We start from the raw sequence: 23691 nt of genomic DNA, 5'->3' as shown, positions 1-23691 counted from the left end.
CTTGAGAGGTGACTATATAGAGATATATAATGCATTAAATACAGAAAAGATACACTACTTCAAACTGAATTGTAACATTAGAGCATGGCATACCAAGTTAAAGCGTTTATCACATGATGGGTTATTAACATATGGAGTGGACTTTGTTATGTGGCTTTGCTATACTAAGGATGCTAGATAAATGAAACTATTGCTGTGGAGGTAACAAAAAAACCCTGGCTTCATATAAAAAAATACATTTGGATATCATGATGGGGGGAATGTAGGATTTTTTTCTGGTTGATTGAAACAAAATATGCCTTTCCGAATACTCACTTGTTTATGCCTTGTGAGATATATTTCCACCGAGACTTCCCTTGTCACTGGCTTTACCTGGTAGTATTGAGTTACAGACTATCAATGGCAGAGATCAGATAGAAAGTCAAGATTTTGCCCAGGTAATGTGTATGGTTCATGAGCATATAAAGAGAGAAATAACAACTTGTGTTTCATTTTCCCTTTAATGTAGAAGAATGCCTAAGGATCTTCCATAGAGGTGTATGGAAACTAAAAGCTTTTTCAAGGAGATAGGTTTTAAGGAGGTTTGGGAGTGACTCTCCACATTATATATAGTGTGCTAAGTTCTTCTGTACACCTGATGTGCAATGCATAACATAATTGGAAGGGCTTGGAAGTACTGATTGTGCACTAAAATCATTAAGTCCCCATTTTATTTTTTTTACAAAAATTTGGGAACTTTACCATATATTTTCACCACCAATTAAAAGGGTGCTATGTGTTCTTGTCCTTTGCCTCCCAAATGTTATTAGTAATCACACTTAAATTTGTAAAGATCAGAAACTCTTTGTTTAATTTTGCTAGGCTGTCTAGTTCAAAATAAAAAATGTACACCACTTCAGCCTGGAGTGCAGCTGTGAAATGTGGCCCCCTGGTACATTTACACATTAGTTCCTAGCTATTTACAGTTGATACAAAAAAAAGACTTTTGATTTTGGCCTCACACAAATGTTAAACTGTTGGTGTAAATTGGGCGTCAGGGCACAGGTTAATTCTAGAAGAATGCAGAGTCAGAATCTTTGGAGATGGCAGCCTCACACCACTTCAGTTCAACATTGCCTTAAGTGTAAACCTAATGAAAACCAGTTGGCAAAGGAACTCCTGGTCACTTTTTAAGCGTTAGCTGGCCCTATTATAAATATTGGAAGAATCTCACCCCCCCTCTCAGCTTTTGGGTGAGAGCGCTGCGCAAGGTTATACCGAACATGGATTCTATCTACTGAACAGGAAAGTTAAGATCAGGTGGGAGCCAGGCAGTATAAACAGGATAGAACTCAAACTGCCAATACCAAGCCCAGTCTTGCTGCACCAGTAATCTGTTCAGAAATTCTCATTCTCTGACCACAATGACCAGGTTACATTGTGCAGATTTTGTACTATTACATGGTGTCACCTGTATGTGGCATTACTGGATTGCAACGAGAAAGTCATAGGTCTTTTCAAGGTCTCCCGTGTTATAACTTGAATACTAACCCTTTTGTCTAGACAGAATTCAATTAACAACATCCCAAACTGTTCCAATAATTAGATCATCAAACACCGATGCCAGGCATCTTTGTGAAAATCTAAAGAGAGAGAATATTTTATCGCTCAATATTTCCACTCCCGACACTACAGCCTTGGGCAAGGACAGCAGCTGAGCGGAACGACCCACCTCCCAAAAACGTGCTAGCGAATGGTTGCGGGTTTAAAAATAACTATCGTTTTCTTGAGGTTGGATTGGCTCTTGTTGTTGTCAATCTCTTTACGTTCCGCTGTATTTGGGGTTTTAGTTGCCTTTACTGTGCTGCGATAAACATTGCACTCAGATTTGGTTCGATTAAACAGTAATATTGCGCTTTGTATCAGTATGGTTCGTTTAGAAAGCACTCCCCTCTACTTCCTACAGACTGACAAACCTCCTGTTTGAGAAACGTCATTCCGCTCAAAGCACCAGCACCGTAAGTATGTTTTCCGCAGAGCTGCCTGAATCTGAAATGCTTATTATTCCAAGGAATTGGCTGCTGTGTGGGTTGTGCTATTCAGTGCACTGTTTCCCAGTGACATCACCTCTTATCAGATTTCGACGAAACTGTGAAACATTCATTATTCTCAGTCATATCTAGTCTTCCACCCTTTGGCTACTTGAGCACGCCCAAAATTCTGCTACCCGTTTTCTAACTTGCTCCAAGGCCCCCTTAACCTATCAGCCCTGTGTTCTACATTGGCTTGAGACCCGGCGACACCATAAATTTAAACCATTCAGCTATTTGGATTCCTGCAGAGCCTTGCCACGTTCTATCTCTGTAACCCCCTCCTGCCCTGCAACCATCTGAGAACTCTGCAATTCTTCCAATTCCAGCCTCTTGAACTTCTCCGATTATCATTGGCTTACCCTTTGGCAACTGTCTAAATCCTTGGCTTTGGAATTCCATTCCTAAACTTCTGCTTCTGTACCTCTCTCCTTTTAAGACACTCCTTAAAATCCAGCTTTTTGGCCAAATGTTGGTCACCTGATGTGACTCGGTGTCCAATTTTGTCTGATGACGCATCTCTGAAACAGCTCAGGATATTTTCTCCTATAAATGTGCTATATAAATCCAAGTTTTGTTTTTATTTGTTCATGGAATGTGATTGACACTGGCGAGGTCAGCATTTGCTGTCCAGGGCTAATTGCACTTAAGAAGCTGGTGGTGAGCTGCCTTTTTTGAACTGCTGCAGTCTGTATGTTGTAGGTACACCCACAGTGCTGTTAGGTCAGAAGTTCCAGGTTTTTGACCCAATGCAATGAGCATGTATCAGGGTGATGTGTGGCTTGGAGGTGAACTTGCAGTTTGTGGTGCTCCAATGAGCCTGCTGCCCTTGTCCTTCTAGGTATTAGAGGCTGAGGGTTTGGAAGGTGTTGTCAAAGGAACCTTAGCGAGTTGCTCCCATGCATCTTGTAGATGGTACAGACTTCAACCATGGTCCACTGATGGTCAATGGAGTGAACGTTCCAATAAAACAGACTGCTGTGCCCTGGATGATGTTGAGCTTCTTGAATGTTTTTGGAACCAGGCTCATCCAGGCAAGCTGGAGTTACCATCACACTCAGGCCTTTTTTTTATTCATTCACAGGACATGGGCTTCACTGGCTGGGCCAGCATTTATTGCCCATCCCTAGTTGCCCTTGAGCCTTTGGGGTGGCGGACAGGCTTTCTGGAGTCATGGTAAATTAGTTGTTACAGAATTCCCAGCCTCTGAAATGCTGTTGTAGCTACAGTATTATGTGGGTCATCCAGTTAAGCTTCTGATCAATAGTGACTCCCAGAATTGAATAATTGAATAATAAAGCACAGGAGGCCGTTTGGTCTACCTCGTCTGCACTGGCTCTTTCAAAGAGCAAATCATTTAATTCCACTCCTCCACTCTTTCCTGATCCCTGTAAATTTCTTTTTTCCTTCAAGTAAGTATCCAATTTTCTTTTGAAGGCTACCGTTGACTCTGTTTCTACCTGCCCATTGGGTAGTGCATTCCAAATCCTAACCATGACATGAGGAATTTTGTCATCGTGTCTGTTGATGGTGAGGATTCAGCGATGGTAATTCTGTTGAATGTCAAGAGGAGGTGGTTAGACAGTCTCTTCTAGAGATGGTCACTGCTGTGTGTGGAGCTTTGCACTTATCAGCTCATGGCTGAATATTTCCTGGGTCTTGCTGCATTTGGGCACAGGCTGCTGCTTTTCTGAGACTTTGCGAATGGTACTGAACACTGTGCAATCATCAGTGAACATCGCACTTCTGACCTTATAATGAAGGAATGATCCTGATGAAGCAGCTAACGATGGTTGGGACAAGGACACTGGCCTGAGAAACTCCTGCAGTGATGTCTGGGGGTTGAGATGATTGACCTGCGACCTGACATAGTTGTTTATTTTTGTATCTATTGTCAGTGTAAACTTGTGATGTTTGGAACCTAAATGTCTCAGTAAATATCCTTCAAAAGGTGAATAGGTATCTGTGCATAGAATTGAACAGGATTTACAGAACAGAAACAGACCACTTGATCCATTTGGTCAATACAGGTGCCTGTGCCCAATACAAGGTTCCTCCCACCCCTACTTCATTTAGCTCTATTTGCATATCCTTCTACTCCTTTCTCCTTTGTGTATTTATAAATGCCTTTGACTCAACCATGCAGTAGCAGGTTTCACATTCTAACGAGTCTCTATTAAAGAATTTTTTCCTGAATTTTTAATTGGATTTGTTAGTGATTGGTTTATTTATGATCACTAGTGTTGGACTCCCCCACAAGTGGAAACAACATCAATATTTACATTATCAAATCTCTTCATAATTTTATTGGGTCACTCAGTCTTCTCTTTTGTTGACATCCCTTATCAGTTCAATATTTCCAATATGACCGTTATAACCTTTCAGTTCTGATGTTATCCCTGTAAATCTTTTTCTCTGACTTCTCCAGTACCTCTATATCCTTTTCGTAATATAAAGGCCATTACAGTACAAAGTACTGCAAGTGTCATCTAACCAATAAGATAAAAGCAAAATACTGTGGATGCTGGAAGTCTGAAATAAAAATAAAAATAGCTGGAAAAACTCAGCAGGTCTGACAGCATCTGTGGAGAGGAGCACAGTTAACATTTCGAGTCGGATAACTCTTCATCCAGACTCGAAACGTTAACTGTCTTCCTCTCCACAGATGCTGTCAGACCTGCTGAGTTTTTCCAGCTATTTTTGTTTTTGTCGTCATCTAACCAATGTTTGGTACAACTTGACATAACTTTCCAGCTTTTCAATCATATTCTTCTTGAAATGTATTCCAGTTCTTTGTTTGCAATTTTATGGCATTGTAAACTTGCGTTTCTACTTTTAATGGTTTGTAAATGTGTAACCCTAGATGTCTTTGCTCCCCATTCCCCTTTTAGATTCTTATTTTCCAAGAAATATGTGACCTCCATTTCCTCCTTCCAAAATGCACCACCTCACACTTGCCTATATTGAAATTAATTTGCCATTTATGTGCCGAATAGGCATTTATTGTCTACTTTAGTTTACTTGTTGAAGCATGTATAACATGAGACCATGAAAGGTGTCAGTTATTCTATTACAAATAGACTAGTCTTCCAGTGACCTTTTAAAAGTCCCTTCACTCAATCTCCTGTGTATAATCAAACTGACTTCCAGCAGCTAAGACACCCTCCAGTGACTCCTGGGTCTTTAAATCTCTGCCGGCCCTATCTCTTCAACCAGGGAATCTGTTCTCACCAGCATTCTGCTTGGTGGTCAACACAAAACAGCCATTCCCTCTGTTTGGCACAGCAGCTGCTGGTTTTGGTCTCCCTCTTCAAGTCTCTGACTGAGATTGTGAGTCTGTATCCAGCAAGACGCACTGCCCTAGTTTCTATAAGTTTCAATCTGGGCCTCTGACCCATTGCCACCAAATCAAATGGGGCCTGTTTCTGGGCAGATTTCACACCACTGCCCCATTTCAGGACATTCTGCTTTACTTTATATTAAAACATAACTGCCTTATAAAGTCTTGTAACAAACAGCAGAGAGTGTGAACCAGAAAGTGTAATTTAGAATATTAAATTCAATGTCAAATCAGATACAGAAAACAAAACAGGAGGGGAAGAAAGAGAGATCAAAGCGATAGAAAAAGTTTCTTTTTTAAAATATTTGTTTTATTTTATTAAGTTCCCGACAAGAACAAAAATCTGACTTAAAATTTAACTTTTCAGTCCAGAGAGATTGTTTGGCAAGAAATAAGACTTAGCATTGTGTTGAAAATGTATTTACGCTGGAAACAACCGGATATATATCGCTGCACCAGACAGCTAGACACCATTATCATAAGGCTTCTGGAGGAGTCTAGCATCTCACACAGCAATGTCCTGATTTATATATTTAACTGTGCATATGCGGTCACTAAAAGTTGCTGTCTGATTTACATGTTAATGATGTTGAGTACTGTTACACTCTTCCATTACTTTTACCACCAAATCCTGCCCATTGTTTGGGGAGAGGGATTGAGGCTTCACATTGATAAGGATCTGAAAGTTTTTGAAGCCAAAGCAGAAAAAAACATTCCATTTTCAAACACTGACCTCTCTCATCTTAGGGACTATTTAAAAACATAAATCAAGGTGTTAAAATGCAACTGGAAAGACGGGCAATTACTTCACTAAATAAATACCGGAACATCAAGGAAGTCAGTCAGCATCTTTGGAGAGCAAAGGTAAGTCAGGGTGGGATTTTCTGCTCCCGCCAGCAGTGGGCATTGTCGTGGGCAGGGTGGGAAAATTTGGAGTGGCCGAAAGTCCAGTCCACTTCCAGGTTCAGCTTCCCTTGTTTGGCTAGGCTTTAGAGATTGTGGGTTTATAAGGTAATGTCGAAGGAGTTGCTGCAGTCTGTCTTTTTTTATGTTCGTTCATGGGACATGGACATCGTTGGCTAGGCCAGCACTTATTGCCCGTCCCTGATTGCCCAATAAATACTGGCCTAGCCACTGATGCCCACATCCTACGAATGAAAAATAAAAACCAAGATGCACTGCACCAACTCACCAAGGCCTGTGGATGGCATACACTGCTGCCACTGGGCACCAGTGGTGAAGGGGGGAATATTTAAGGTGGTGGTTGGGGTGCCAGGGGGACTGAATCGCCTGGATGGAATCGGGCTTCTTGAGTTTTGTTTTGAGTTGCATTCATTTAGGCAAGTTGGGAATATTCCATTAGGCTCTTGACTTGTGCTTTGTAGGTGTTGGACAGGTTTTGGCAAGTCAGGAGGTGAGTTACTTGCAGGCCAAAGCAGGTTTGCTTTCCTTCACTAAAGGACACAATAGGTTTTTATGACAATCGGCAATGGTTTTGTGATCATCAGCAGACTTTCAATTCCAGATTTTTACTGAATACAAATTTACCATCTGCCGTGGTGGGACTTAAACCCGGGTCCCCCACAGCATTACCCTGGGTCTCTGGAATACCAGCCCAGTGACAACATCAACGCCTCCCTCCCGGTGTGTTGGTATGTGGGATTGAGGGCGAGTGGGAGTCCTGAGGGTGCGAGTGAGCCTAACATTCACACGCTTGCCGCCTCGCCTCTGCGCTCCCTCTCGCCGCCTCGCCTCCGCGCTCCCTCTCGCCGCCTCGCCTCCGCGCTCCCTCTCGCCGCCTCGCCTCCGCGCTCCCTCTCGCCGCCTCGCCTCCGCGCTCCCTCTCGCCGCCTCGCCTCCGCGCTCCCTCTCGCCGCCTCGCCTCCGCGCTCTCTCTCGCCGCCTCGCCTCCGCGCTCTCTCTCCCCACCTCGCCTCCGCGCTCTCTCTCCCCACCTCGCCTCAGCGCTCTCTCTCGCCTCCGCGCTCCCTCTCGCCGCCTTTCCTCGGCGCTCTCTCTCGCCTCCGCGCTCTCTCTCGCCGCCTTTCCTCGGCGCTCTCTCTCCCCGCCTCAGCGCTCCCTCTCGCCTCCGCGCTCCCTCTCGCCGCCTCGCCTCCGCGCTCCCTCTCGCCGCCTCGCCTCCGCGCTCCCTCTCGCCGCCTCGCCTCCGCGCTCCCTATCGGTGCCTCGCCTCCGCGCTCCCTCTCGCCGCCTCGCCTCCGCGCTCCCTCTCGCCGCCTCGCCTCCGCGCTCCCTCTCGCCGCCTCGCCTCCGCGCTCCCTCTCGCCGCCTCGCCTCCGCGCTCCCTCTCGCCGCCTCGCCTCCGCGCTCCCTCTCGCCGCCTCGCCTCCGCGCTCCCTCTCGCCGCCTCGCCTCCGCGCTCCCTCTCGCCGCCTCGCCTCCGCGCTCCCTCTCGCCGCCTCGCCTCCGCGCTCCCTCTCGCCGCCTCGCCTCCGCGCTGCCTCGCTGCGGCGCTCTCGCCACCTCTCTCTCTCTCCCGCGTGCTCGCTCTCTCGCCACCTCTCTCTCTCTCCCGTGCGCTCGCTCTCTCGCCACCTCTCTCTCTCTTCCGCGCGCTCGCTCTCTCGCCACCTCTCCTGCGCGCTCGCTCTCTCGCCACCTCTCTCTCTCTCCCGCGCGCTCGCTCTCTCGCCACCTCTCTCTCTCTCTCCCGCGCGCTCGCTCTCTCGCCACCTCTCTCTCTCTCCCGCGCGCTCGCTCTCTCGCCACCTCTCTCTCTCCCGCGCGCTCGCTCTCTCGCCACCTCTCTCTCTCTCCCGCGCGCTCGCTCTCTCGCCACCTCTCTCTCTCTCCCGCGCGCTCGCTCTCTCGCCACCTCTCTCTCTCTCCCGCGCGCTCGCTCTCTCGCCACCTCTCTCTCTCTCCCGCGCGCTCGCTCTCTCGCCACCTCTCTCTCTCTCCCGCGCGCTCGCTCTCTCGCCACCTCTCTCTCTCTCCCGCGCGCTCGCTCTCTCGCCACCTCTCTCTCTCTCCCGCGCGCTCGCTCTCTCGCCACCTCTCTCTCTCTCCCGCGCGCTCGCTCTCTCGCCACCTCTCTCTCTCTCCCGCGCGCTCGCTCTCTCGCCACCTCTCTCTCTCTCCCGCGCGCTCGCTCACTCGCCACCTCTCTCTCTCTCCCGCGCGCTCGCTCACTCGCCACCTCTCTCTCTCCCGCGCGCTCGCTCTCTCGCCACCTCTCTCTCTCTCCCGCGCGCTCGCTCTCTCGCCACCTCTCTCTCTCTCCCGCGCGCTCGCTCTCTCGCCACCTCTCTCTCTCTCCCGCGCGCTCGCTCTCTCGCCACCTCTCTCTCTCTCCCGCGCGCTCGCTCTCTCTCTCGTCACCTCTCTCTCCCGCGCGCTCGCTCTCTCGCCACCTCTCTCTCTCTCCTGCGCGCTCGCTCTCTCGCCACCTCTCTCTCTCTCCCGCGCGCTCGCTCTCTCGCCACCTCTCTCTCTCTCCCGCGCGCTCGCTCTCTCGCCACCTCTCTCTCTCTCCCGCGCGCTCGCTCTCTCGCCACCTCTCTCTCTCTCCCGCGCGCTCGCTCTCTCGCCACCTCTCTCTCTCTCCCGCGCGCTCGCTCTCTCGCCACCTCTCTCTCTCTCCCGCGCGCTCGCTCTCTCGCCACCTCTCTCTCTCTCCCCGCGCGCTCGCTCTCTCGCCACCTCTCTCTCTCTCCCGCGCGCTCGCTCTCTCGCCACCTCTCTCTCTCTCCCGCGCGCTCGCTCTCTCGCCACCTCTCTCTCTCTCCCGCGCGCTCGCTCTCTCGCCACCTCTCTCTCTCTCCCGCGCGCTCGCTCTCTCGCCACCTCTCTCTCTCTCCCGCGCGCTCGCTCTCTCGCCACATCTCTCTCTCCCGCGCGCTCGCTCTCTCGCCACCTCTCTCTCTCCCGCGCGCTCGCTCTCTCGCCACCTCTCTCTCTCTCCCGCGCGCTCGCTCTCTCGCCACCTCCCTCTCTCTCCCGCGCGCTCGCTCTCTCGCCACCTCTCTCTCTCTCCCGCGCGCTCGCTCTCTCGCCACCTCTCTCTCTCTCCCGCGCGCTCGCTCTCTCGCCACCTCTCTCTCTCTCCCGCGCGCTCGCTCTCTCGCCACCTCTCTCTCTCTCCCCGCGCGCTCGCTCTCTCGCCACCTCTCTCTCTCTCCCGCGCGCTCGCTCTCTCGCCACCTCTCTCTCTCTCCCGCGCGCTCGCTCTCTCGCCACCTCTCTCTCTCTCCCGCGCGCTCGCTCTCTCGCCACCTCTCTCTCTCTCCCGCGCGCTCGCTCTCTCGCCACCTCTCTCTCTCTCCCGCGCGCTCGCTCTCTCGCCACCTCTCTCTCCCGCGCGCTCGCTCTCTCGCCACCTCTCTCTCCCGCGCGCTCGCTCTCTCGCCACCTCTCTCTCCCGCGCGCTCGCTCTCTCGCCACCTCTCTCTCCCCGCGCGCTCGCTCTCTCGCCACCTCTCTCTCCCGCGCGCTCGCTCCCTCGCCACCTCTCTCTCCCGCGCGCTCGCTCCCTCGCCACCTCTCTCTCCCGCGCGCTCGCTCCCTCGCCACCTCTCTCTCCCGCGCGCTCGCTCCCTCGCCACCTCTCTCTCCCGCGCGCTCGCTCCCTCGCCACCTCTCTCTCCCGCGCGCTCGCTCCCTCGCCACCTCTCTCTCCCGCGCGCTCGCTCCCTCGCCACCTCTCTCTCCCGCGCGCTCGCTCCCTCGCCACCTCTCTCTCCCGCGCGCTCGCTCCCTCGCCACCTCTCTCTCCCGCGCGCTCGCTCCCTCGCCACCTCTCTCTCCCGCGCGCTCGCTCCCTCGCCACCTCTCTCTCCCGCGCGCTCGCTCCCTCGCCACCTCTCTCTCCCGCGCGCTCGCTCCCTCGCCACCTCTCTCTCCCGCGCGCTCGCTCCCTCGCCACCTCTCTCTCCCGCGCGCTCGCTCCCTCGCCACCTCTCTCTCCCGCGCGCTCGCTCCCTCGCCACCTCTCTCTCCCGCGCGCTCGCTCCCTCGCCACCTCTCTCTCCCGCGCGCTCGCTCCCTCGCCACCTCTCTCTCCCGCGCGCTCGCTCCCTCGCCACCTCTCTCTCCCGCGCGCTCGCTCCCTCGCCACCTCTCTCTCCCGCGCGCTCGCTCCCTCGCCACCTCTCTCTCCCGCGCGCTCGCTCCTCGCCACCTCTCTCTCCCCGCGCGCTCGCTCCCTCGCCACCTCTCTCTCCCGCGCGCTCGCTCCCTCGCCACCTCTCTCTCCCGCGCGCTCGCTCCCTCGCCACCTCTCTCTCCCGCGCGCTCGCTCCCTCGCCACCTCTCTCTCCCGCGCGCTCGCTCCCTCGCCACCTCTCTCTCCCGCGCGCTCGCTCCCTCGCCACCTCTCTCTCCCGCGCGCTCGCTCCCTCGCCACCTCTCTCTCCCGCGCGCTCGCTCCCTCGCCACCTCTCTCTCCCGCGCGCTCGCTCCCTCGCCACCTCTCTCTCCCGCGCGCTCGCTCCCTCGCCACCTCTCTCTCCCGCGCGCTCGCTCCCTCGCCACCTCTCTCTCCCGCGCGCTCGCTCCCTCGCCACCTCTCTCTCCCGCGCGCTCGCTCCCTCGCCACCTCTCTCTCCCGCGCGCTCGCTCCCTCGCCACCTCTCTCTCCCGCGCGCTCGCTCCCTCGCCACCTCTCTCTCCCGCGCGCTCGCTCCCTCGCCACCTCTCTCTCCCGCGCGCTCGCTCCCTCGCCACCTCTCTCTCCCGCGCGCTCGCTCCCTCGCCACCTCTCTCTCCCGCGCGCTCGCTCCCTCGCCACCTCTCTCTCCCGCGCGCTCGCTCCCTCGCCACCTCTCTCTCCCGCGCGCTCGCTCCCTCGCCACCTCTCTCTCCCGCGCGCTCGCTCCCTCGCCACCTCTCTCTCCCGCGCGCTCGCTCCCTCGCCACCTCTCTCTCCCGCGCGCTCGCTCCCTCGCCACCTCTCTCTCCCGCGCGCTCGCTCCCTCGCCACCTCTCTCTCCCGCGCGCTCGCTCCCTCGCCACCTCTCTCTCCCGCGCGCTCGCTCCCTCGCCACCTCTCTCTCCCGCGCGCTCGCTCCTCTCGCCACCTCTCTCTCCCGCGCGCTCGCTCCCTCGCCACCTCTCTCTCCCGCGCGCTCGCTCCCTCGCCACCTCTCTCTCCCGCGCGCCTCGCTCCCTCGCCACCCTCTCTCTCCCGCGCGCTCGCTCCCTCGCCACCTCTCTCTCCCGCGCGCTCGCTCTCTCGCCACCTCTCTCTCCCGCGCGCTCGCTCCCTCGCCACCTCTCTCTCCCGCGCGCTCGCTCTCCTCGCCACCTCTCTCTCCCGCGCGCTCGCTCTCTCGCCACCTCTCTCTCCCGCGCGCTCGCTCCCTCGCCACCTCTCTCTCCCGCGCGCTCGCTCTCTCGCCACCTCTCTCTCCCGCGCGCTCGCTCTCCTCGCCACCTCTCTCTCCCGCGCGCCTCGCTCTCCTCGCCACCTCTCTCTCCCGCGCGCTCGCTCTCCTCGCCACCTCTCTCTCCCGCGCGCATCGCTCCTCTCGCCACCTCTCTCTCCCGCGCGCTCGCTCTCTCGCCACCTCTCTCTCCCGCGCGCTCGCTCTCTCGCCACCTCTCTCTCCCGCGCGCTCGCTCTCTCGCCACCTCTCTCTCCCGCGCGCTCGCTCTCTCGCCACCTCTCTCTCCCGCGCGCTCGCTCCTCTCGCCACCTCTCTCTCCCGCGCGCTCGCTCTCTCGCCACCTCTCTCTCCCGCGCGCTCGCTCCTCTCGCCACCTCTCTCTCCCGCGCGCTCGCTCTCTCGCCACCTCTCTCTCCCGCGCGCTCGCTCTCTCGCCACCTCTCTCTCCCGCGCGCTCGCTCTCTCGCCACCTCTCTCTCCCGCGCGCTCGCTCTCTCGCCACCTCTCTCTCCCGCGCGCTCGCTCTCTCGCCACCTCTCTCTCCCGCGCGCTCGCTCTCCTCGCCACCTCTCTCTCCCGCGCGCTCGCTCTCCTCGCCACCTCTCTCTCCCGCGCGCTCGCTCTCTCGCCACCTCTCTCTCCCGCGCGCTCGCTCTCTCGCCACCTCTCTCTCCCGCGCGCTCGCTCTCTCGCCACCTCTCTCTCCCGCGCGCTCGCTCTCTCGCCACTCTCTCTCTCTCTCCCGCGGCTCCCTCTCTCGCCACCTCTCTCTCCCGCGCGCTCGCTCTCTCGCCACCTCTCTCTCCCGCCCCTGCGCTCGCTCTCTCGCCACCTCTCTCTCCCGCGCGCGCGCTCTCTCGCCACCTCTCTCTCCCTCCCGCGCGCTCGCTCTCTCTCGCCACCTCTCTCTCCCCCGCGCGCTCGCTCTCTCGCCACCCTCTCTCCCTCCCGCGCGCGCTCGCTCTCTCGCCACCTCTCTCTCTCTCCCGCGCGCTCGCTCTCTCGCCACCTCTCTCTCTCTCCCGCCGCGCACGCTCTCTCGCCACCTCTCTCTCTCTCTCCCCGCTGCGCTCGCTCTTCTCGCCACTCCTCTCTCTCATCCCGCTGCGCTCGCTCTCTCGCCACCCTCTCTCCTCTCCCGCCGCGCTCGCTCTCTCTCCACCTCTCTCTCTCTCCCGCGCGCTCGCTCTCTCGCCACCTCTCTCTCTCCCGCGCGCTCGCTCTCTCGCCACCTCTCTCTCTCTCCGCGCGCTCGCTCTCTCGCCACCTCTCTCTCTCTCCCGCGCGCTCGCTCTCTCGCCACCTCTCTCTCTCTCCCGCGCGCTCGCTCTCTCGCCACCTCTCTCTCTCTCCCGCGCGCTCGCTCTCTCGCCACCTCTCTCTCTCTCCCGCGCGCTCGCTCTCTCGCCACCTCTCTCTCTCTCCCGCGCGCTCGCTCTCTCGCCACCTCTCTCTCTCCCGCGCGCTCGCTCTCTCGCCACCTCTCTCTCTCCCGCGCGCTCGCTCTCTCGCCACCTCTCTCTCTCTCCCGCGCGCTCGCTCTCTCGCCACCTCTCTCTCTCCCGCGCGCTCGCTCTCTCGCCACCTCTCTCTCTCTCCCGCGCGCTCGCTCTCTCGCCACCTCTCTCTCTCTCCCGCGCGCTCGCCTCTCTCGCCACCTCTCTCCTCTCCCGCGCGCTCGCTCTCTCGCCACCTCTCTCTCTCTCCCGCGCGCTCGCTCTCTCGCCACCTCTCTCTCTCTCCCGCCGCTCGCTCTCCTCGCCACCTCTCTCTCCCCATCCCTCTCTCCCGCGCTTTCGCTCTCCTCGCCACCTCTCTCTCCCAGCGCGCTCGCGTCTCTCGCCACCTCTCTCTCCCGCGTGCTCGCTCTCTCGCCACCTCTCTCTCCCGCGCAGCTCGCTCTCGTCTCCCACACTCCTCTCAGCCACCCTCTCTCTCCCGCGCGCTTCGCTCTCTCGCCACCTCTCCTCTCCCGCGCGCTTCGCTCTCTCGGCCACCCCTCACTCTCCCGCGCCTCGCTCACTCGCCACCGTCTCTCTCTACCGCGCGCTCGCTCTCTCCTCGACCTCTCTCTCCCGCGCGCTCGCTCACATCGCCACCTCTCTCTCCCGCGCGCATTCCGCTCTCTCGCCCACCTCCTCTCTCCCGCGCGTCGCAACTCTCGCCACCTCTCTCTCCCGCGCGCTCGCTCCCTCGCCACCTCTCTCTCCCGCGCGCTCGCTCTCTCGCCACCTCTCTCTCCCGCGCCGCTCGCTCTCTCGCCACCTCTCTCTCCCGCGCGCTCGCTCTCTCGCCACCTCTCTCTCCCGCGCGCTCGCTCTCTCGCCACCTCTCTCTCTCCCGCGCGCTCGCTCTCTCGCCACCTCTCTCTCCCGCGCGCTCGCTCTCTCGCCACCTCTCTCTCCCGCGCGCTCGCTCTCTCGCCACCTCTCTCTCTCCCGCGCGCTCGCTCTCTCGCCACCTCTCTCTCCCCGCGCGCTCGCTCTCTCGCCACCTCTCTCTCCCGCGCGCTCGCTCTCTCGCCACCTCCTCTCTCCCGCGCGCTCGCTCTCTCGCCACCTCTCTCTCCCGCGCGCTCGCTCTCTCGCCACCTCTCTCTCCCGCGCGCTCGCTCTCTCGCCACCTCTCTCTCCCGCGCGCTCGCTCTCTCGCCACCTCTCTCTCCCGCGCGCTCGCTCTCTCGCCACCTCTCTCCCCCGCGCGCTCGCTCTCTCGCCACCTCTCTCTCTCCCCCGCGCGCTCGCTCTCTCGCCACCTCTCTCTCTCCCGCGCGCTCGCTCTCTCGCCACCTCTCTCTCCCGCGCGCTCGCTCTCTCGCCACCCTCTCTCTCCCGCGCGCCTCGCTCTCTCGCCACCTCTCTCTCCCGCGCGCTCGCTCTCTCGCCACCTCCTCTCTCCCGCGCGCTCGCTCCTCTCGCCACCTTCTCTCTCCCGCGCGCTCGCTCTCTCGCCACCTCTCTCTCCCGCGCGCTGGCTCTCTCGCACCTCTCTCTCTCCCGCGCGCTCGCTCTCTCGCCACCTCTCTCTCCTCTCTCCCCGCGCGCTCGCTCTCTCGCCACCTCTCTCTCTCTCCCGCGCGCTCGCTCTCTCGCCACCTCTCTCTCTCTCTCCCGCGCGCTCGCTCTCTCGCCACCTCTCTCTCTCTCTCCCGCGCGCTCGCTCTCTCGCCACCTCTCTCTCTCTCTCCCGCGCGCTCGCTCTCTCGCCACCTCTCTCTCTCTCCCCCGCGCGCTCGCTCTTTCGCCACCTCTCTCTCTCTCCCGCGCGCTCGCTCTCTCGCCACCTCTCTCTCTCTCCCGCGCGCTCGCTCTCTCGCCACCTCTCTCTCTCTCCCGCGCGCTCGCTCTCTCGCCACCTCTCTCTCTCTCCCGCGCGCTCGCTCTCTCGCCACCTCTCTCTCTCTCCCGCGCGCTCGCTCTCTCGCCACCTCTCTCTCTCTCCCGCGCGCTCGCTCTCTCGCCACCTCTCTCTCTCTCCCGCGCGCTCGCTCTCTCGCCACCTCTCTCTCTCTCCCGCGCGCTCGCTCTCTCGCCACCTCTCTCTCTCCCGCGCGCTCGCTCTCTCGCCACCTCTCTCTCTCTCCCGCGCGCTCGCTCTCTCGCCACCTCTCTCTCTCTCTCTCCCGTGCGCTCGCTCTCTCGCCACCTCTCTCTCTCTCCCGTGCGCTCGCTCTCTCGCCACCTCTCTCTCTCTCACTCTACTCACTCATTCACTCTCCCTCCCACACCACCAGGCAACTAGTCTCTTCACTCTCACGCTCTCACCCACACCACCACATCCAAACCCTAATGGCTCAGCAGCCCCTTCTACCCTGACCCGGCCCAGCAACCAGCCTCACCATCCCACCCTCCCTCACGTGGCCCAGCAGCCAGGTTCACCTTCCCTCCCTCCCTCACCCGGCCCGGCAGCCAGGTTCACCTTCCCTCCCTCCCTCCCTTCCCCGGCCCAGCAGCCGCTCTCTCGTGCTGTCTCCATGAACTTATCATTAGCAAATGTGGGAGTGGAACAGCCTGTGATTGGAGGAGCAATTCCTTACAGAACCTTGCACTCCACTCACCGGCATTTTGAAAACTGCCTCTGGGGGCCACAGTGCGGGGCTTTGTGGGCCACGTCCGACCCATGGGCCAAGCGCTGGACAAACCTGCTGTGGACTAATGGGGTGATAACTGGCCAGATTGGAGTTGTCCTTCTATCTGTTGACAGGACATAGCTGTGCAATATTTTGCATTGTTGTTTGGATGCCAGTGTTGTAGATGTACTGGAACAGATTGGCTAGTGACACGGTTAGTTCTGGAGCCTGGTCTTCAGTAGTACAGCCAGAAAGTTACCAGGGCCCATAGCCTTTGCTGTTTCCAGTGCGTTCAACCATTTCTTGACATCGTATGGAGTAATTACACAGGCTGAATGCAATATCTTTCTTTTCTTGCTGTAGTACAAGATGGAAATGTCGATTTCAGCAGTAATAAAAGCAAATGCTGGAAAAACACTGCAAAAAAAGATGGATTAATGCTTCGGGTGCAGGTTCTTTTAGTCTGAAGGGTTTTAGTCATCGTTACTATGTTTCAGCTGTGTTTAACCTACCCTTGAAGGATTAAACAGCCAGAACGATTGAACATAAGCTTTTTTTTCCTGTTTGGAACATAGGCAGTAAACGTAATTTCCAAGCTTTATGGTTACCACGGCAACGGAGTGTTCCACCATCTAATGATTATGACCTAAAGGGGACCACTGAGGCCCTATCAATGAAGGGAGCACGAATTAGGAAGTAAAAGAACTCGCACAGTTGTGATCGAAGGGAGTTCAGAAAAGCTGATTTGCAGCCCAAGTCTGAAATAGAAGAAACACTGTGAATCTGCAGCTGGGAAGAATGAAGTCTCAAGACAATAATGAACTCTCTTTCCAAAATTGGAGATTTGATTGGTTAGTTTTTTTTTGTCATGTTTTTGTAAGCATTTTATGCTGGAACATTTTTTTAAGGGATTAGTACCTGATTGTGAATGAGCGTTGCTGTTATTGCAGTTAAAGAAGCAGCTTGATCTTTACTGTGTCCTACACGGAAAGTATTTTGTCAGTTAGGATGAAATGGATTCATTGCATTGCTTTATTCATTGGCCAAATACTTCACATTTGTTAATGCGGTGGGGAGAAATATAAGTTGGCCACTTATTGATTGTATGATGTACAATTTTAATAAGTTAACCCTTTCTTTCAAGCCAGGTAAAGATTCATACTGTATATCGAATGTCATTGCACTGCTTCCTGCTGCTATCCTCTTATGGTTCCGTCTCGCTAAAGTAAAAATATGAAGCCAGCACCTTACAACAGGAAGAAGAGCAAGGACAACTTGTATTTATAAGGCAGGTTTAACAAAACAAAATGTCCCACAGGCACCACAGGAGTGTAATAAGGCAAGAGAGATATTTGAAGGGGTGTCTTATAGGAAGAAAGAGAGGTAAAGAGACGGAGAAGTGCAGGGAGGGAATTCCTGAGCTTAAGGCCTAGGCAGCTGAAGGCATAGCCACCGGTGGTGGAGCAATTAAAATCAGAGGCCCAAATTAGAGCACAGCTATCTCAAAGAGTTGTGGAAGAGCAAGAGGCGACTTGATTGAAACCTTTAAAATCCTGCGTGGACTTGACAGGGTGGATGCTGAAAGAATGTTTCCCATGGTGAGAGACACAAGAACTAGGGGACACAGTTTAAAAATGAGGGGTCTCCCTTTTAAGACTGAGATGAGGAGAATTTTTTTTCTCTTGAGGGTCACGAGTCTTTGGTTCTCTCTTCCTCAAAAGGCAGTGGAAGCAGAGTCTTCGAATATTTTTAAGGCAGTGCCTGATAGATTCTTGATGTGGATAGGGGTAAAAGGTTATTGAGGGTAGGCGGGAACGTGGAGTTGTGGTTACAATCAAATCAGCCATGATCTTATTGAATGGTGGAGCAGGCTTGAAGGGCTGAGTGGCCTACACCTGCTTCTAATTCATATGTTCGTATGTTTAAAAACCTAGATTTATACTTGCATTATGGTGAAGTACTGATGGAGTGCTGCATTGTCAGAGGTCTTTTGGATGAGGTGTTAACCTAGCTTGCTAGCTTAGGTAGATGTAAAACGTCCCACAACAACCTTTTACCTTTTGAAGATGAGGATATTATATCAGGTGTCCTGGTTAACATTTATCGCTCAAACATTTGAAGCCAAAAACATTAACTGGTTGTTCGTCTCGTTGCTGTGCATTAACGAACTGCTGTGTGTGCCTATAAAACAACAGTGACAGTTACGTCTCAAAAGTAATTAAGTGCTGTGAAGTACTTTCTGACATCATGAGGATGTGAAAAATGCTATAACGATGCAGATTCATCATTCCGTCTTGGTGTTTTGTTTTGTTCTGGAAATGTGCAGGTAGGCCTGTGAGTGATTTCTCTGCTGCTTCATGAAGAGTAAAACCATAAGGAAGAAGTGTACATGTACCCAAACAAAAGAATACATGGCATTGTCTGGTGAGGTCATCTGAGGTCTCGTGAAAAGCTGCATGTTGGCTTTTTTCCCCCACAGTGTAAGTACTGTGACTCGTTCCTTTGTGTACATTGTGAAATTCTGAAATCAGTTAATCTCTCTCTCTCTCTCTCTCTCTATCTGTATATCTCTCTCTCTCTTTCTCCCTTCCCCCCACCACCAACTATGAAACATCCTCCCCCATTTCCAATCAATATGTGTGCTTTGGTGTGTCGGTAGACAGTTTAGAGGTAAAGCTGTTCCCTTACAGTGGTCTGGTGCTGCATAATTCTTCAAATACCCTTTATAGGTTTTAGGGACCTGCAGTTATCTGCAAGAAAAGATGGGAAATGCAGAGAGCCATGGATTGAATAGAATGTGGAGATCTCAATTTTCTCATGAAGAACACTCTGTTCTGGATAAGGTTTTCGACTCTGTGTCCGGCTCAAATACCACTGAAGTCACAAAAAGTGGAAAAGCTGCTCAGAAGCAGATTACCCTGGCCATGTTAAAGGTAAACATTTAACGTAAGGGCTGGAAGTGAAACGATTTATCATGACAAATAGAAATGTATCCCCAATTTCCCTGCAAAACCTTCAAACTTACGGAGATGCAATCCAAAAATAAGTTGCATCAAAAGTTTATTTGTTTATAAAACATTAATGTACTCCTTCATTCTGCCTCTTGACCTTTCTAATATTTTGCTCTGACTAAACATTGAAAAAGGAAGTTTCTGCTTTTATGACAGAATTACTTTCCCTTATTGTCATGTATGTTTATGCTGCAGGGTAATTTTGCTGGGTGATGATGCATTAGTCTGACGTATTTTTGACTTTCGTTTCTAGCCGACCATAATGTTTGATCATGGTCTGTACAGAGAAGCTGCGCTACTGGCCTATATGACAGGCCAAGAGGCCAACACAGTTATTTCTACCCTGATGCTGAGGCACACGATTAACAAATCCATATCAACCTGAATAGGGTTTTCAGTGTTGACTGGATCTGCGACACAGAGCCTTTGAATTCTGAATATTGGGATGGAGCGTACATTTTGTTTGATTACTTCTGATTGCTAAAAGGAATCTGAGTTAATTTGTGAGGGAATGGATGTGCAGATGTTTAGCTTTTTTTTTAAAAATTTGTTCTTGTGATGTGGTTTTGCCAGTACAGTCCTACATAAAGTTGCTCACCTCTAGTTGTCTGGTGGTGGTGAACGTTTTTGTTGAACAGTACAGCCGCTGGCTCATATCCTGTTGAATCAGTGCCAGGCTGGAATGAATATTCAGCAACTTTGAGCTGGAACAGACGTCATCTTCACAAATTCTTCCCGTTCTAAAGTTATTACGTTCCTCTTCCCGAAATGGTTCTCTAGATAAAGTGAGACTTCAGAGCTTTATAGATGAAAGTTCTTGTGGACGGATCAGAGTTCATTGAGAAGTCTGTGGACCTCTTAACATTTGTGTTCAAACCCATAAGTTTATAAGAAACTTCTCAATTTATCAGTATTGCTATCATCAGCTGCAAGATATAATTTTACATCAGCAATAGAATAGCCAAGTAAGGTAATGGCCACATTCCTGACAGCGCTTAATTATGTATACATTTGTCTGAAGTTGCTTAAGTAAGTTGAGCAAAAGGAATTGAAGGGAAGAGGTCCCACAGCTTTACTATAGGGCACCTCTAGCTTCTGAGAATAATCAGTAACTTTGCCTCCCAGGCTAACTATGATGTGTGCACTCTGCCAATTGTGTAAAATTTAAACTTAAGCTTTCTGGCTTCATCTTTTGGTTTTCTTGCACTGGGGTGGACAGGACTTGAAATGCTCTGGTTCACACACAGTCTAGTTTCTGTCTCCTTCCTTCTTATCTGCCCCCATTTTCTGGAGAGCACATTCAGTGGCTTGTGAGCGTGTGCGAACGAGATTAAAACAAGGGAAATGTTTTCCTTGCCGAGTTTCCTGCCATTTGCTCTAGTCATGGTGCTAGATGCAGGGACTTTAGTTTCCAGCATTCAAAAGCCAGCGGGAGTGGTAATAAAAGGATGCTCCTGGCATTGAAGGCACGTGCTTGCCAGACATTGCCATACACAAGTCCCACAAAACAAAAAGAAATTACAGTTCACCATTTCTACTTACCCTCTGCTCTCGCGCTGCCTCCATGACCTACCACCACCGATTCTGCCCTGATTCTGGGCTGGGCTACTCCGCCAGGGGCAAGGGAGCCCAATTCCAGCACACAACTAACCCTGGGGCTGGTAGTTTTGCTGAGGTAAGGGAGGCATCTCTGACCAGAACAGAAATCCCGCCCTGATGGAGATGCCTCCTCCCCCATCTCCAAACAGCCAATGGGAAAGCATAAGCTTTTGTTTAATCATCACACTGTTTTATTGAACTTAATTTCATTTATAGAATTATGTCAGACATTACAGGCTGGGATTTTCCAGGTTGGCATAATCCTACCATCTCCTAGCCGGGGCAGGGATTCTGTACTATATTGGAAGGAACTAGAATGTCAATTCCTTTTCAAATTACCTGTAGTACACCCAATCTCATGTGATTTGGATGCAGTCTAAGCCTGTCCTCGAACAGAGTATGCTGGACACCAGTTCCATGTGACACCAGTTCCAAACTGACATTTGGAGATCCACCAATGGACTGTTGCTGCAACTTTCCTCTACTTTGGCTCTTCTCAATGGCATTGAAAGTGATGTTGGTAAATTGCTGTGAGGGGGAGTTGCCCCCCAGCTTTTTATAGAACTGAAATGATTTTGCCTCCTTGCTCTGTGATTCCTTATAATTGCTAATTAGAAAGATGGAGTGAAAAATGCTGGTTACCTCGAACAACCAACCCCATATCTCAGTTATGTCTGAAAGTAAAAGTAGAGTTGGAAGCAGTTTAGGAGAATATTATACAATGCTGGGTGACTTTGTTTTACTCTTCTTCAGGCATATATGCATAGGGCAGTGCTGGGCCCCATGACAGTCCGACTCTACAATGGAATAAGAAGCATTGATCCAATAAAAAAATCAGAAGGTCTCAGTATCACCATTAGCAAGAAACAGTTTGTTTTATTTCTTTCTTATGTCATGCGAGGCACTGCTGAAGAAAAAGCTTTCATCGTTCAACGAATGATTTCCCAAGATTCTCATGACCCTGTAAAAGGAAGGCAAATAAAAGAGGTAAAGACACTACTAATGTCCTAAGTTTCAGCAAAGATACACCAGTGTCCTATTATAAAGTGCACACTTCATCCCCTCATTGTAGAGCTTCTTATTTAATGTGATTAAAGGTGCAGATGGAAGCACTTGGTTTGGTAGAAGGATAGAAACTGTTAACTGTCTTCAGCCTGTGAAGTCATTCAATTTTGTTTTGAATTATAAGCAGGGTCTCTTCCCTGCAAAGTTTTTAACCCTGTTCATTGAGTTTATTATTTGGAAGCAAGGGATTTCCCTGAGATTGCATTCCTTGATTTCCTATTTTGACCATGAAATTTGGGCATGTGCATACCTCAAATTAAACTTCGGTATTTTTTTATTTCATCTCTCGCCAAACTGAATCAGCCTCCATTTGAACCATTGAGATCCATAAAACTGTTACTCTAGCTAGTTTGATCTGTAGGATGGCAATTTGTAGGACTTGGCTCTTTTTGACTTCACTTTGTGTATGACCTTCCCTAACCTTTCTAACACTTTAAAAGAAACGTGGTTTTGGAAACTTGTTCCTTTTAAACATTTTTTGTAAACAATGGAAGGTGATCTTACAAGAACTGGCCTGGGTAACATTGACCCCAGTAATATGTGGGTGCTGAATTGATGTGATAGCTGTGGGTGCCCAAGTTAAGTGACTGGTTCCCTTATTATCCTTGTTTCCTTGAAGGCAATAACTTGGACTGTGAAATGATTCCACAGGTGGCACTGGCACCTCTTTTGTAACATCCATTACCAATTAAATGCTCCATTTGAAAGAGGCATTACTAACCCACTAACAAAAACAAATGAAAACTTTAAAGGAAGCTTAATAATTTAAATTAAAATATTTCCAGGATTGATAATGCACCCCAGCACACAAGTCTCAGAAAGCCTCAAGCAGACCGATGGACACTGCATGCTCCCTCTCCAGGGACACCCTGGTGGGGATGTAAAAACAAAAAACTGCGGATGCTGGAAATCCAAAACAAAAACAGAATTACCTGGAAAAACTCAGCAGGTCTGGCAGCATCGGCGGAGAAGGAAAGAGTTGACGTTTCGAGTCCTCATGACCCTTCTGTCGAAGAGTCATGAGGACTCGGAATGTCAACTCTTTTCTTCTCCGCCGATGCTGCCAGACCTGCTGAGTTTTTCCAGGTAATTCTGGTGGGGATGTAGCTGTGTAAGAGAGGCAGACAGTCAAGCTGAATGACTCCCCTCGACCTCCCGCTGCCCGGACTTGTTAATGGCCACCTTGGCCAGGCCAGGAGCAGTCCCACAAGGAGTTCACCTGATCTGCCTGCTCCCTGCCACACCAAGTGGCCAAAGATCAGGCACCTTGTTATAGCAGCACCTTGCTCGAGTAGCTACTATTCAGCCTGGACAGCAACAGTTGACTAATTATTTGATGAGAGGCCAATACATTGAACCAACTCATACCCATAGACTCCTGTTCTGGTCAGGAATTATTGGATTGCCGTCAAGGTTGGGAAGTCTAACTAAGTTCTTGCCTTGCTTTTTATCCCCTCCCATCCCCAAGACTGAGATCAATTGTAATGCTTCAGCTGCCTCATACTGTTTAATAATGTACTTTGTTATCTCTTTCTGAACATTTTGTGCTCTGTTTTATTTGCATTTGTTGTACACCCCCCATGAAGTTCACGGGAGATCTTATTGCAACAGTGATCCGCTTACTGCAAATTGAGGACATGCTAAGAGGTTGGGTTTTGGAGAAAACTGCAGATCCTGCTTTAGGAACATTACGTCTGACTATCATTCTGATAACTCAGTTGAAGGCTAAAGGTATTAAACTCTCATATTGTGCATCAGTACCTGTTTTTTAACAACTGGCTTATAGCTGGAATAAAATCAGATTGTCAAGAATTACAAACTCCACTATATGGGTGGTCCTGATGTTTATCAATTATAGCTGTTTGGAAATTTTGACTACTTTTCATGTGCGCAGAGTGGAAAAAATTTAATCATAAAAGCATGCAAACACTCAAAGGAGTGTTTTGTTGAAAAATATTAATTTTATCTTTTCTGTGTGATTGTGACAAAGGTAAACCTCATCCTTCTCAACCTGCCTGCAGTCTTTGACATGGTTGTCCACACTATCCTCCTGCAGTGCCTCTCCACTGTTGCCCAGCTTGGTGATATTGCTGTCAACTGGTTCCATCCTTATCTATCTAATTGTAACCAGAGTATCACTTCCATAGGCTCCTCCTGCTCCTGCATCATGACCTTTGGTGCTCTCCAAGGA

At 52.6% G+C, this 23691-nt stretch overlaps 1 protein-coding gene across 4 annotated transcripts in view; it reads left to right on the top strand.

The window, feature by feature from the left end:
* Positions 1-1747: 1747 nt before the first annotated feature.
* meak7 (MTOR associated protein, eak-7 homolog) overlaps positions 1748-23691 on the top strand; it is a 35813-nt gene continuing 13869 nt past the window's right edge. For 2 of the 4 annotated variants that reach the window (XM_041190801.1, XM_041190797.1), the window contains exons 1-6: positions 1748-1997; positions 16401-16676; positions 18152-18305; positions 18555-18758; positions 21189-21422; positions 23087-23231. In XM_041190801.1, the coding sequence (XP_041046735.1) occupies positions 18282-18305; positions 18555-18758; positions 21189-21422; positions 23087-23231 (607 nt within the window). In that variant the 5' untranslated portion in view covers positions 1748-1997; positions 16401-16676; positions 18152-18281. Of the gene's footprint in view, positions 2002-16400; positions 16677-18151; positions 18306-18554; positions 18759-21188; positions 21423-23086; positions 23232-23691 lie in introns of all 4 variants that reach the window. The other 2 variants (XM_041190799.1, XM_041190800.1) reach the window with 2 other exon arrangements.

Source organism: Carcharodon carcharias, chromosome 7, assembly GCF_017639515.1.
Source record: "Carcharodon carcharias isolate sCarCar2 chromosome 7, sCarCar2.pri, whole genome shotgun sequence".
In the NCBI taxonomy this organism is placed as follows: domain Eukaryota; kingdom Metazoa; phylum Chordata; class Chondrichthyes; order Lamniformes; family Lamnidae; genus Carcharodon; species Carcharodon carcharias.
The sequence above is the reverse complement of the archived record's forward strand: the minus strand, read 5'-3'. Positions and strand labels throughout refer to the sequence as shown.